Genomic DNA, 15,472 nt, shown 5'->3' on the forward strand with positions numbered 1-15,472 from the left:
TGTGAGTGTGTGTGTGTGTGTGTGTGTGTGTGTGTGTGTGTGTGTGTGTGTGTGTGTGTTTCTCCCCCTCCTCACTCCCCTCATTCTCTGAGTGGACTTCAAGGTCCATAAACATGGTTCTTGCTGCAACAAACAGTAACAATGTCGTCACATTGTTGTCGTCGTGGACTAAAAAAAAACTAGGTTGATAGAAATAACGGCACGTCCTAAAGGAGAACTTGATATCCAGCGAGCGGAAACGAAGCTTCTCGCTTATACCTTGATGTAGAGAAAGGAGGCGGGGCAGAGAGGCCATGAAGAAAAAGCAACTTGTGTGAAGTGAAGTGAAGTTTGCTGGCTTTCATACTTTTACTTGTTGTAAAAGTTGTACGGCAAAAGTTTCTCTCAACACACTTTCCTTTGCTTCAGTTCAATGTCTTTGTCTCACAGACTGAAGGACATAGGAAGCATTGCACGAGAGTGGAGACAGAGGTAAGTAGCAAAAAATAAAAAAAAGGATGCCACCAGAGAAAAGTTAGAAGAGAAATCAAATCATACACGCAAAAAAAAGAAGACTGAGAAAGAAAAACGACCTTCTTCTCATTTTGACTGAAAAGCGTTACAGACGAGAACAATACGAAGAGTTTAAAGGACCACTTCACCACTTTTCAACCTATCTTCATATAATAGGTCCTCACTAATAATCATGATAAAATGGCACGATTCTTTTCTACTCAGTCTGTGTCTCATAGGAGGGCTATGGGCAGTTTAGAAACCGTCTTCCAGTGACATTAGGCAGATTATTTTTTAAACAAGATTTTTTTACAAAAATGTTTAGATTTTCATTATCGTGAGAACGATGGCTTCCATTTTCGCATTGCAACTTTCAGGACTAGAAAGCCTTCAGTTTTTATTAGCTTGTATTCCCCATCGATGATGTCACTGGAAGACGGTTTCTGAAGACAGACAGCCCTAATAATATTAGGGCTGTCTGTGTCTTATATTATGAGACACAGACAGAGTAGAAAATAATTGCGCCATTTTTTACATGCTTATTAGTGAGGACTTATGTATATGAAGATAGGTTGAAAAGTGGTGAAGTGGTCCTTTAACTACAAAAAAGGCATCCATCCACTATTGACATTTCAGAAGGCTATACTGTTGCCTTATTCACTCCTCTTTAGACCTGCGTTTACACAATAATTACGTTTTTGAGGATATAATCACTGTGATTTCCAAACGTCGACTGATACATGTAGCACATAAAAAAATTATTCATTTAGAGACCATGAAATCCCTCATTTAGATCAATTTATAGGCTTCACATTACTTTCAGTCCCACCATCATCAGACGCACGCATACACAGTACACGCACGCACGCACGCATGTGCACACGCACACACACACACACACTGCTCTCTTTTAAGAGCACACTCCGCCCGCATGCATGCAGGTCCCTGTGGGGTCTTCTACCCCAGGGACCAGTTGGAGAGGCCTGGCTCTTTTATGAACATAATGCATTATTAAGCACCTCAAACATCTCCTGGGCCTTTGTTTATTACTGCTCTTATATTAATCACACGTGCATAATTTCATCCCGCCCGCCCAGAGAGCTTTCATTCTCCATCAGCTTTTTTTTTTTTTTTTTTACGTTCTCATCTCGTATAGTACTACGGCCGCGAGGGCACGCACGCACGCACACACGCTGGCACACACATATGCACGCACGCACACAACACGGCACTCCCGTATATACCGTCTCATCTCTTGACCACCATAGAGGTGCTCGGCTGCACAATGATGATAAAAGCGCTCAACGATAATAGCTTGCAGGCTCTGCTCCCCGTTGGAAAAAGACAAGCAGAGAATTAAGGACAACTTTTCTCTCTGCATTTTTGCATGAAGTTGAATGGAGGGTATATGCGCGTGACATCATCATTCATCAAACCCGGAAGTTATGCGTGAACGCCTACTACCGAGTGGCAAAAAACTATTTTCTGGCCTTGACAGCCCTTACATCCAGTACGGGCTGGCAGTAGGAAAAGTCCCATCTGATTGCATTAAACAACATTAAACTCACTTTTCCCACTGGATTTCCCACTGGATCTCCCATTCACTTTATGCATGCGCATATATATACCCTCTATTGCTATATAAGGTCAGAGCATCATGCTGTTCAGATCTCCTCACAGCCCACAGGACACCGTGTCTGATCACGTTAAACCATTTTGACCTGAGATCATATTCTAAAAATGTCTTCTAAATCCTGACAGTTTTCTGAAAAAACCTATGTTTCTATGTCATTGCTGCTCAACCTTTTTCATGTCAAGGACCCCCAAAAATTTTATGAATTTGGCTCCCGACCCAGTCTGAAAATATGTTGTTCCAGGGGCCTCCCCAGTAGCAAAGATTTTAGTTAAAAACGTTCGCTCTGAAAGAATATTAAAAGATTTGCGCCACATTGAAACAACATATTTTGAGATGGGAGTCGGCGGCCAATTTACATATCATTTATTATATGAATTTGGCTCCAGACCCCGTCTGAAAATATGTTGTTCCAGGGGCCTCCCCAGTAGCAAAGATTAGAGTTAAAAACGTTAGCTCTGAAAGAATATATATTCAAAGATTTGCGCCACATAGGGGGGGGGGGGGGGGGGTCCCTGGAACAACATATTTTCAGATGGGAGTCGGCGGCCAATTACATATCATTTTCAGGGTCGTTGACATGAAATAGTTTGAGAACTGATATATATATTTTTTTTTCTCAGAAAACCGTCATGATTTAGAAGATATTTTGTAGAATCTGATCTCAGGTTTCAATGGGTTTGACTCCACAGACACCGTTTGTCACCAATCATAATATGAATCAGTATGACTGTACGATGTATATGATCATCTTTTAATAATACTACAGGACCATACTAAACTAATGTGACAAAACCACTAAAGCAGATTCTCTGTCACTCGGTGCCCCCCCGTGTGTACATGTGTGCTTGTGTATGTATGTTTGTGTAGTCGTGGCCTCCTCACCTCAGCGGTACCGGTGATCCACCACTAGCAAGCGCTGTTGCAACAATTGGATTGGATCACACACACAGCCGACCTAGGCCCCCAGCAGCACACACACACACACACACACACACTTTGAGGGCTGTATTCTGAACACACACACACACACACACACACACACACACACACACACACACACACACACACACACACACACACACACACACACACACACACACACACACACACACACACACACACACACACACACACACACACACACACACACACACACACACACACCTCCCCGCTCAGATGAAAGGAGCCGTGTTCTAAAGGCAAGATGAGCGAACGGGGGTGAGAGAGGTGTGGGCCGCATCCTGAGGGAGACACTGTGTGTGTGTGTGTGTGTGTGTGTGTGTGTGTGTGTGTGTGTGTGTGTGTGTGTGTGTGTGTGTGTGTGTGTGTGTGTGTGTGTGTTTGTGTGTGTGTGTGTGTGCGTGCATGCGTGTGTGCGAGCGTGCACGCTGAAGAGGAAGACGAGGAAGAGCAAACACCTGGAGCGTCAGACTCGGGGCGACGCCCATGGCGACAGGAGCTCCCGTTCCTGGCGTTCAAACAGACCAGACGCCGTCAGAGAAACACCAGGGAGAGAGAGAGAGGTGGCGCCGCGCGTTGGCAGAGCAGCGGAAAGAGAGCAAATCTTGATTTTTGTTTTAGTCATATAGTCTTTAGAGTACATTTTAAAATCGTCTATTAATGAATGGTGTCCTGGTACTCACACATGAACCGTTTGTCACCCTCTAGCTGCAGTTCATACAGAAACCAGCGGTAGAGTTCTAAACGGGCCTGAAAATGAAGGCTCGTGTATGAACGTTCCTGGTTCTGTATGAATGACAGTACGGTCCTGGTTCTGTATGAATGACAGTACGGTCCTGGTTCTGTATGAATGACAGTAAGGTCCTGGTTCTGTATGAATGACAGTAAGGTCCTGGTTCTGTATGAATGACAGTAAGGTCCTGGTTCTGTATGAACGACAGTAAGGTCCTGGTTCTGTATGAATGACAGTAAGGTCCTGGTTCTGTATGAATGACAGTAAGGTCCTGGTTCTGTATGAATGACAGTAAGGTCCTGGTTCTGTATGAATGACAGTACGGTCCTGGTTCTGTATGAATGACAGTAAGGTCCTGGTTCTGTATGAATGACAGTACGGTCCTGGTTCTGTATGAACGACAGTAAGGTCCTGGTTCTGTATGAATGACAGTACGGTCCTGGTTCTGTATGAATGACAGTAAGGTCCTGGTTCTGTATGAATGACAGTACGGTCCTGGTTCTGTATGAATGACAGTAAGGTCCTGGTTCTGTATGAATGACAGTAAGGTCCTGGTTCTGTATGAATGACAGTAAGGTCCTGGTTCTGTATGAATGACAGTAAGGTCCTGGTTCTGTATGAATGACAGTAAGGTCCTGGTTCTGTATGAATGACAGTAAGGTCCTGGTTCTGTATGAATGACAGTACGGTCCTGGTTCTGTATGAATGACGGTCCTGGTTCTGTATGAATGACAGTAAGGTCCTGGTTCTGTATGAACGACAGTAAGGTCCTGGTTCTGTATGAACGACAGTAAGGTCCTGGTTCTGTATGAATGACAGTAAGGTCCTGGTTCTGTATGAACGACAGTAAGGTCCTGGTTCTGTATGAATGACAGTAAGGTCCTGGTTCTGTATGAATGACAGTAAGGTCCTGGTTCTGTATGAATGACAGTAAGGTCCTGGTTCTGTATGAATGACAGTAAGGTCCTGGTTCTGTATGAATGACAGTAAGGTCCTGGTTCTGTATGAATGACAGTAAGGTCCTGGTTCTGTATGAATGACAGTACGGTCCTGGTTCTGTATGAATGACAGTAAGGTCCTGGTTCTGTATGAATGACAGTAAGGTCCTGGTTCTGTATGAATGACAGTAAGGTCCTGGTTCTGTATGAATGACAGTAAGGTCCTGGTTCTGTATGAATGACAGTAAGGTCCTGGTTCTGTATGAATGACAGTAAGGTCCTGGTTCTGTATGAATGACAGTACGGTCCTGGTTCTGTATGAATGACAGTACGGTCCTGGTTCTGTATGAATGACAGTAAGGTCCTGGTTCTGTATGAATGACAGTAAGGTCCTGGTTCTGTATGAATGACAGTAAGGTCCTGGTTCTGTATGAATGACAGTAAGGTCCTGGTTCTGTATGAATGACAGTAAGGTCCTGGTTCTGTATGAATGACAGTAAGGTCCTGGTTCTGTATGAATGACAGTAAGGTCCTGGTTCTGTATGAATGACAGTAAGGTCCTGGTTCTGTATGAATGACAGTAAGGTTCTGGGTTCTGTATGAATGACAGCTCGAAGATGACAAACAGTACGAGTACCAGGATTGTTAAAGTTTGTGGCTACTAATTCTCCAAATCTAACGTTATTTTACTGTGGGAGGGGTGGGGAAAATGGAGAACAGGGGGCATCAATGAAACAATTCAAGGCCAACATGTACAGTATGTTGGGGCAGGATTCTAGGCCGATTAATGTGTTTTGCTATGGATTTCTTAGAGTGTTCCCTGGCCTAAAGGAACACATTCACCTGTTCTTGATAAAATTATCAAGAACAGAAAATTGTCAATATCGTAGGAAACAATAATATGTGTGACAAATTTAACTGATCGGTTATTTGCATTTAATAGACTGTTCCAATATATTACATTTTCTGTTCAGTCCAGACGTTACTACAAAACAAGGGTACCCACCGCAGGTTGAGTTTTTAAGTTGCTTGATTCAAAATGTAGATAATAGACACCCCCCACTCATATATTAAGTAAGTAAGTAGTTGGCTTACTTGTTGCGCAGAGCGCGGGAGTCTATCCCTGTTACAATGACCCCTGGGAGATGGGAGTCTATCCCTGTTACAATGACCCCTGGGAGATGGAGTATATCCCTGTTACAATGACCCCTGGGAGATGGAGTCTATCCCTGTTACAATGACCCCTGGGAGATGGAGTCTATCCCTGTTACAATGACCTCTGGGAGATGGAGTCTATCCCTGTTACAATGACCTCTGGGAGATGGAGTATATCCCTGTTACAATGACCCCTGGGAGATGGAGTCTATCCCTGTTACAATGACCCCTGGGAGATGGAGTCTATCCCTGTTACAATGACCTCTGGGAGATGGAGTCTATCGCTGTTACAATGACCTCTGGGAGATGGAGTCTATCCCTGTTACAATGACCCCTGGGAGATGGAGTCTATCCCTGTTACAATGACCCCTGGGAGATGGGAGTCTATCCCTGTTACAATGACACCTGGGAGATGGGAGTCTATCCCTGTTACAATGACCCCTGGGAGATGGAGTCTATCCCTGTTACAATTACCTCTGGGAGATGGAGTCTATCCCTGTTACAATTACCTCTGGGAGATGGAGTCTATCCCTGTTACAATGACCCCTGGGAGATGGAGTCTATCCCTGTTACAATGACCCCTGGGAGATGGAGTCTATCCCTGTTACAATGACCTCTGGGAGATGGAGTCTATCCCTGTTACAATGACCTCTGGGAGATGGAGTCTATCCCTGTTACAATGACCCCTGGGAGATGGAGTCTATCCCTGTTACAATGACCTCTGGGAGATGGAGTCTATCCCTGTTACAATGACACCTGGGAGATGGAGTCTATCCCTGTTACAATGACCTCTGGGAGATGGAGTCTATCCCTGTTACAATGACACCTGGGAGATGGAGTCTATCCCTGTTACAATGACCCCTGGGAGATGGAGTCTATCCCTGTTACAATGACCTCTGGGAGATGGAGTCTATCCCTGTTACAATGACCTCTGGGAGATGGAGTCTATCCCTGTTACAATGACACCTGGGAGATGGAATTATTTTACTAGTACTTTGCTGGGTGTTTTATTGTATTTGTATAATTATTTATTGTCCTGTATGAATTGTCCTGAATGTATGCATTGACCTGAGCATTATCCCTTGTGGATAATAAAGACATCTAATCTAATGGAGTGATATTTCTGAAAAGCGGTGACATGGCTGGCTCGATGCGATCAGAAATCACTGTTTACATCTGAACGCCGGGCAGTTTTGGACTAAAACAACAACTTTGGAGTATTCTTCAGAGAAAACAAGCAACAAAGAAACAACAACGAGCGGATCCTTATGGGAGGCGCGCGCATTGTTCCTCACGATGGGAAGAACGTATCGCCGTCAGGCAGCCTGGGCAGCACGGAAGGTTAGTGTTGACTGTTGAGCTTCGGCTGAATGGTATTGATATAACCCTTACTACACACCGTTTGACGGGTATGGCGACCTCCGGGGTTAAATCTTAACCCGTCATCTGACGTGTTGCGAGGCGTTATGGCGTGCATCGTGTTAACAGGTCACATATAGAGCTGCTGCGTTAAGTCTACTGGGCCATTGTGATTGGACCAATGGCCTTAGAGTCAGTGCGTACAGCGCACGCACGCACGCACACAACAGGGTGAGCCACTTTCAAGTGAAATAATAGAAAGGGGGCTGCAATGTCCCGCAATGAATAGTAATAACTGCATTAAGATTAACGAGCCCAGCGTGTAAAGAATAATTGCATCTGTCAAAAGATTAAAAATACATGAGCTGTGGCATTCGTTGGGTTGAGGGAGGGGGGAGAGGGGAGGGGGGGGTGCAGCACCCGTGTTGTGCTTGAGGGGCGGGGACGGTGGGGGGGGGGGGCGGGGGGGGGGAGATGAAATGGGACAACAGCCAAATGACTGTCCTCCATTGTACCTGGACTCATCCATTCTAGTGGGGAGGGTGTGTGTGTGTGTGTGTGGGGAGGTGTGGGTGGGTGGGTGGGGGGGGGGAGTGACCTTGGCCACCGCCGGCGAGATGTACAGTGACAAACAAGCGGCGGGCTACCGTTATACCGTAGGCCTACACCGCACAGATGGCATGTACTGCAAGGGGCCGACACACAAACAACAACCGCCTCGCTCGTTGGCTTATTCTGACCGTTGTTTGTGTTGGCTTATTCTGACCGAGTAAAGGCTCATACATACTCCAGTTTTTGGTGATAGGTTATCACCGCGGTGTAGTTTTTAAAGGGTTGGAAAACTACACCATTACGTCAGTCGCGGTAATGATCAGCTATCACCGCGGACACAGACCCATCTCTCTGTTTTTACTAGTCTTTTCACTCTGGAGCTATCACCCCGTTCACTGATTGGTCTAGAAGCTGGGTAAACCACAGGGAGGCGGGTCAATCCTTAAGGACATCACCGCGAGTATGATGGCCTCAACTCTTATCACCGTTTTAAGTGATACGCTATCACCTAAAACGGTGATAACCTATCACCTAAAACTGGAGTATGTATGAGCCTGCCATATGAGCCTGCCATTTCTTTCCTTCACAAAGCATCACAGAAACACAAACGTAAAGCAACAACACCCAAAGAAGGACAAATAGGAAGAAAAAACATAGTCAAAGTATTGTACACTTGTGAGAGAGGCACCATGATCCACTGTCCGCTGTATTTGGGTCACACCGAGCAGTCTAATCCAGGGAGGTACAAATATTGAAGTATTAAAGGGTCTCCGTGCCTTAGTGAAGCCTACGGAGGTTCCTCCGAGAGAGAATTTAATTTTCCCGAAGCTTAAGAAGTACATCACATCGTTGAGCCAGATTGAGTGAGAGGGTGGATTTGGCGACTTCCAAGATAGTGATATTCTTCTTCTATAGCTAACAGTGTTGCAAAAGCAATAATCTCTAATCAATGGACAGGGTTGTAGCGCAATTTCTAGCAGGTCTGACAGTGTGACAAACACATGTGACCAGAATCGCTGTAGCTGGGGACAAGACCAATACATGCATGTGAGATGTGCTCGTGTCTGGGCACAGCGATCGCACTTCAAGTCTGCCTCAAGATACATTTCAGCCACCCTGGCTTTACTAAAATGAGCTCTATACTACTTTCAGTTGAATTAGGCTGAGGCGTGCACATGAGGTGGTGGAGTTGACTCTGTATAGTGCGTCTGCCCACCACTCATCTGTCAATACAGTACTCAATTCTCTTTCCCATTTGTTTTTTAACCCTTGTGTATTGGTATCAGTAAGAGATGAGATAAATGTGTAAGAGTCTGAAACAAACCCATTTTCAGTTGGTATAGCATTAGGAGCAGTTTTTCCCATTTCTGGTTGACCAAAATTATTGATTGTGTTCTGTACCTACCTCATGACGCACGCACGCGCGCGAGCGCACACACAAAAATGTGCGTTTGGTACAGTAAAGTTTTGAACCTGAAATTAAAAGTTTTTGTTTCGTTTTGATATTGATGTCGCTTATTTTGTGAACTCACTGAAGAGGAGCATTATACATGTGGTGATTCATTCATTATATATATATATATATATATGGTGAGGCGGACTGACTGACTGTAGAGGTGCTTAAGGTAAGGTCAAACGGAGATAACACGCTGCCTATGCTAATCCAAGGCCACCATGTGTGGAACGCTCTATAATAGTATGACATTCCCAGACAGACAGAAAGACTGCATAAAAGACTGCGTTCACGTGTATGCAAATATGCACCAGACGGTGGCCTTGTGGTTAGAGTGTCCGTCCTGATAATACTGGGAGGTCGGGGTTCGATACCCAGGCCAGATCATAACAAAGACTGTAAAGAATGGGACCCAAATGCCTCCCTGCTTGGCACTCAGCATCAGTGGGTTGGATTGGGAAAGGGGGGGGGGGGGCGTCAAATCGACTAATCAAATGATTCCCGAGCGCGGCACGGCTGCGGCTCACCGCTCCATGGCTGTGGCTCACTGCTCCAAGAGATGGGTCAAGTGCGGTAAACGTGTGTGACAAATCGCACAACTTTGAACACACTGGCCACGTGTGTGTGTACTGTACATGCGTGCGTGTGTGTGTGTGTGTGTGTGTCCATGTACTCGCCCACATTTCCATGTATGATTATGAACAGTGTGTATGTGCAAGGTGTATAGGTGAGTCTGTGTGTGCGCGTCACTTGCCTGTCTTGCTGTTTAAAGCCTTTGTTCTTGTATCAATGCACCCTATGTTCTTGTATCAATGCACCCTATTCTCTGCAGGAGATGATGGGTTCATGACAACAAGGCGCACACTAGAGACTCCCGGGCTTCCATTAAAGCCCTTGTATAGGTCAGGGAATCAAACCCAATGCATCTTCAAAAGACAGGCAAGGCACATTCTTTATCAAGAGGAACTCCATTCAAAGCGAGCTACTTGTGTGTGCGTGGCGTGCATGCGTGTATGTATAGTGGTGCGATATCAAGCAGCGGGACATCAAGGAAGAGAACGGAGACCTTTAAAAGTCAGCCGCCTCGCCGCCATCGTTGCTGTTCCTCCTCTGACACAGACTATACTTTTATCTTGTATTCATCGAATGTGCAAACAGCATTTTCTCTCTCTCTCTCGCCAGGAGTGTTTCTCTGATCTCTATAAGATTGTGTAACGTTTAGCTCTCTCTCTCTCTCTTACAACAAAGAGCAGTGCAGTACATGTGGCCCGACTGACACCGACAGAAATAAACAAGTAAAAATCGCCTATTAGAGCGCCGCAGTTCATGAAGACGAAGAGAATTTCCCCTTCATTTTTCCCCATAGACGTTCAGAAATTTGTTTAAAGGCCTTTAAGCCTCAGACAAAGCCAACTCGGCTCCTGACAAATCATGACAATGAACACAATTTTTTGGGGGGGGGGGGCGAGACAAATAATTAGAAAGAAGAAAAACTCCAAAACAAGTGTTTGCCTACCCTGCCCTTTTTTCTTCTTTCTAATTATTTGTTCGGCCCAAAAATTTGTGTCTGAGGCCTTTAAATAAATACGGTACTTTCTGAAATGGGAAATCTCTTCTGGGCCGCTCGTCTGGGGTCCGGACTGCGACGCTTTATTCCTCTAAATCCCCCACCCCTCTCTCTCTCTCCCTCTCTCTCTCTCAGGCACCTTTTCATGCACCAAAATTGGTCGTATTAGAACAGATTCCATTTTAGATTCTTGGAACCAACTGGTGCTTTCACGGAACCAAACCGGGGTTCTGAACAAATTCATTTAAGTGGAAAACACTCTGAACTGGTTCAATATTAGGTGGGGAAAAATGAACTGAACTGGTTCAACCCCGGGGGAAAACGGGCCTGTCCTGTCTCTCCCCCCTCCCTCTCTCTCTCTCCTCCCTCTCTCTCTCTCTCCCCCCTCCTTCTCCCCCCCTCTCTCTCTCTCTCCCCCCCCCCCCCTCTCTCTCTCTCTCTCTCTGATGTTGGCCTCATCAGAGCCATAGAGTAAGACAGAGTTACGCAAACTCTGTTCACTTCATGGGGCCAGTCCTCTTCTACATAGACTTCTAGTGGTTTGTCCGTATTTGAAGGCTCCGCATAGGGACAACCGGAAGTTTACGGAATGCATTGCAGTCTATAGGGCTCGCACTTGTACATGAACCACGTGACCGGTCCGCGGGCTGTTTTCTGCCCCCCTCAACATTGCAACTCTTCCATTACATGGCTCTGGGCCTGCACGTGTATCTCACCAACTGTTAACTGTGGACCCAGCGGCGCCCCCTCTGGTTGTGTTCTCCCACCACACCAGGGGACCAGCGCTACACTAGGTTTTGAAGTGGCCTCACGCAGAGTTTTTGGAACCAACTCTGAGAGCATGATGGGCTGCAAGCATAATATACACAGCATGTGACGGTCTTGAATCTAGGCACACATAACTTCTTAATAGTTTGTGCATGTTCGTTCGTGTATACATGTTGTATGTTGTTGCTGTTGTGTGCATATTGCACACAGAAGTGTGTGGATATGGCCCGGTGACGGCCTAGCGTCACCCTAGGCAATACCTAATACAGCAGATGGGTTCGAGTCCCATTCCTGGCTGTGGCAAAATTTGCTGTACAGTATATGTCATATGTCTCTCTCTCTTTCCTCGTTTCCTCGTTCCCCCCCATACATAAAAATAAAATAAAAATCACATCTGTGTGAACTGAGCGGTGCAGACTGCTCAACAACAGACAGACAGACAGACAGACAGACACGGCCAGTCATTGAAGCGGCTCCGCTCAAAAAGGAGTGCGTGCATATATTATGTGTGCATGCTCGTGGATGTGTGCGTGTGCGCGTGTGTGTGTGTGTGTGTGTGTATGCATGTGCATGCGCGCTTGCAGGTCCAGCCAACGCTTTAGTATCAGGTCTGATGATGTGAAATTGATCTGTGGGGAGGGAGGGAGGGTTGATCTTTGAAGGAGGATAATTCCAGCAGTAATGTGTGTGTGTGCGTGATGTTTACGACGTTGATGCTGCTGTTGCTTGTGAAGAAGATGGACCTGGCGGGAGGCTGAGACTCACCTGGGGCTTCGATAAGCTGCTTGTAGATTCCCAGGAACGCAGACTCGGCCTCCTTACTGCGCTTGTTCAGAGCAACCACCTGCAGGGAAGGAGAAGAGAGGCGCCATCGCAGTGAATATAATCCTCATAATATAATCCTGGGTGGTAGCAACATAAAACCACCACCGCATTTTTTACATTTTTGTAAAATGTATGTACATGCACAATGTTGTGTATAATGATGTATGATGATAAGAGCGCCCCTCACTTGACAGTGGCCTCAGTTACATGCACAACATGTATTCAGAATGAATGAATTCATTCCGAACAGAGATTCATACCCAACTGTTTAAATGGAACCTGAATAAAAGTGTTCCTATTCCTCAATTGTTTACATGACCAAAGCATTCATTCGGAATATAACTTTGGACTATAGAGATGGCCAACCCATTAAGAAATGAATAAAATAAAAATATATTTTGAAGGGCAGTCCCTGCAACCACGTGCGACCTCCACCCAAAACAACCCAGAACTAAAAAACACAGCATCCATACACCCATACACTGCAATTGGCAATGGCACTGTAATTCGCAGATGGGTTTGTAAATATGGCATTTTATTATGGGGAGAAAAAAACTGGTGTATTTGTATTTTTCTAATGGGTAAAATAGCGCATTTCTTCCGTCCCTGCTTGGACATGGGCATAAAGCACTATAGTCTACTAAGGGCAGACTTGTGTAAAATAATACATGTATTCCAAGCTCCCAGTAGCATTCGGAATAAAGTGTTTATATGGTGATCTACTGTATACCGATTCAAACGGTACTGTATATACCACCACTCCAGACCGGAATGAAAAGTAATTCGGAATGGGATATTCTATTCCAATTGAGGTGTTTATATGAGCATTTTTATTCTGATGACTGGAATGAATATATTCATTCCGAATTAATTTCTGCAAGTAAATGTAAATGGGGCCACAGAGTATAGAATACAAGGCTTTACTTATTACTTGTGCAAGTATTGTTGTCGGCCGGACCGAAAGTGGTATGTATAGTAGGCGTGGTAAAAATTGGCTGTTGATGGTGATGTAATTAAGATAGGTCTCAGGTTACATACATTATATACATATACATACGTTACCTTTTACCCACCCAACATTGAAACGTACGTCACCATCAAGAGCCAATTATAACCACGCCTACCATACATACTGTGGCAGATTACCCTGCCACTGACACTTAACAGCGGTGTTGTTTTTGGCAGCAAAATCTGATTTTAGTTTTAGTCACATTTTAGTCACCTGGAATGTCTATGTTAGTCTAGTTTTAGTCGACCCAATCTACAGTTGATTTAGTCGACACAAATGTATTTCGGCGGGCCTTGATGCCGTCATAATAAACTGATTTTACACTTGATGAAAATAGCCGATCTACAAGCTATTATACTATATATAACTTTTCAGCATGCAAACCAAGTGTAAAATGACTTATGCTGGATATCGTGTCCACTAGTCCCTTCCTGACATTTTAGTCTAGTTTTTATTTGTTGACAAAAGTGAAAAAAAGTATTCGACGAACATTCTTCGACGAAAACAACACTGCTTAACAGTTGTAAAATGTTTTCTGTTCTCCCCTAATTATGTCAAATATGACTAAATAAGGTCACAGTTCACAATGGGTTAAAATCTCACCTTTATTTTATTGCTTATAGGCTAGCAGCTTTAAGTGAATCATGTTTGAGAGCAGTCTCATGTTAGCATAGGCTACAGTGCTTCCTTGGTTTCTGGCTAGTGGGAAAGGACCCGATTGAAGCGCCGGGCTGCCCTTTATAGTGCCTGACTCCATTGTAGGGAGTTGCTCAGTCCATCCCGCTGGATCAGACCAACTGTAGGTTTTATATATAATGTGAAAGAGTAAGAGTATTGTCTCTGGACATGGAAATAGGCTGGTAATTGTGGAATCAATTGAGGTTGGTACGGTCCAGTGGGAGGGGCCTAGCCTATTTAAGAGGGGGACCTGCCACACTCCAGCAGTTAATGTAGGGCTGTAGTGAATCAAGGACCAATTAAGAGGGCCAACCCATCCAGCAGTTGTATATGCAGTAAGTGTTGCTGTACTTTTGTTGGGACACCATGTTTTCCACTGGACACTGAAAAGGTGAATAAAATAAGTTAGTTTTTGCATAAAAGGACTCTGACTTGCTATTTTTGGTATTTTGCCATTTGGGTGTTATTGGAGTATTTTGAGAGCTGATCTAGTGCCTTTTTTGGCCCACACTAGAAATCAAAGTGTGACACATACTGACATACATACCACTTTCGGTCCAGCCGACCACAGTAATTACAGTATACTACTTTCAAGATACATACATACATACATACATACATTATTCCCTTCGAGGTGCCTCCCGGCAGACCCATAGTGTCAGACTGCAGCAGTGAGTCCTACCACATAGCACAATACATAGACCACTTCCTCAACCCCCTCTCCACCATACACGCCAGCTATTTAAGAGACACATATGATTTCCTGGAAAAAATCAAGCCCATAGCCGTGCCACCACACACATACATTTTCACCATAGACATTGACAGCCTTTACACTAACATACATACAGCCACTGGTTTACAGGCAGTTAGAAACCTTTTCCAGACACACCCGGACAACACTAGACCAGACAATGCCATTTTACAACTATTAGAACTAATTAATTGCAATGACTTCACATTTAATAACAAACACTATTTACAGATAGAGGGCACGGCTATGGGCAAGACATTTGCACCCGCTTATGCTAACATATACATGAGTGAGTGGGAGAGAGAGGCCTTGGCAAAGTGTCCACTACAACCTACCATGTATTTCAGATTTTTAGATGACATCATAGGGCTCTGGCCACACACCTTACAACAGTTTGATAAATTTTTACAGATTTTGAACACACACCATGCTTCCATAACCATCAAACACATAATTCATCCAACAGAGATTAACTTCCTGGACACCACCGTATTTTTTCATACAATAGATCCTACACATAAACAACTACTGACAAAAATATATTTTAAGGACACAGACACACACGCACTACTCCATAAACACAGCTACCACCC

At 44.7% G+C, this 15,472-nt stretch overlaps 1 protein-coding gene across 1 annotated transcript in view; it reads right to left on the bottom strand.

Moving 5' to 3' along the window:
- cux2b (cut-like homeobox 2b) overlaps positions 1–15,472 on the bottom strand; it is a gene marked incomplete at its 5' end in the record, with an annotated part of 190,541 nt that overhangs the window by 43,518 nt on the left and 131,551 nt on the right. Inside the window, one exon of the mRNA XM_083783472.1 lies at positions 12,379–12,457. Within this exon, the coding sequence (XP_083639598.1) occupies positions 12,379–12,457 (79 nt within the window). The remainder of the gene's footprint in view (positions 1–12,378; positions 12,458–15,472) is intronic.

The sequence above is a fragment of the Protomyctophum parallelum genome, assembly GCF_964188405.1.
Source record: "Protomyctophum parallelum genome assembly, chromosome: 15".
Taxonomy (NCBI): domain Eukaryota; kingdom Metazoa; phylum Chordata; class Actinopteri; order Myctophiformes; family Myctophidae; genus Protomyctophum; species Protomyctophum parallelum.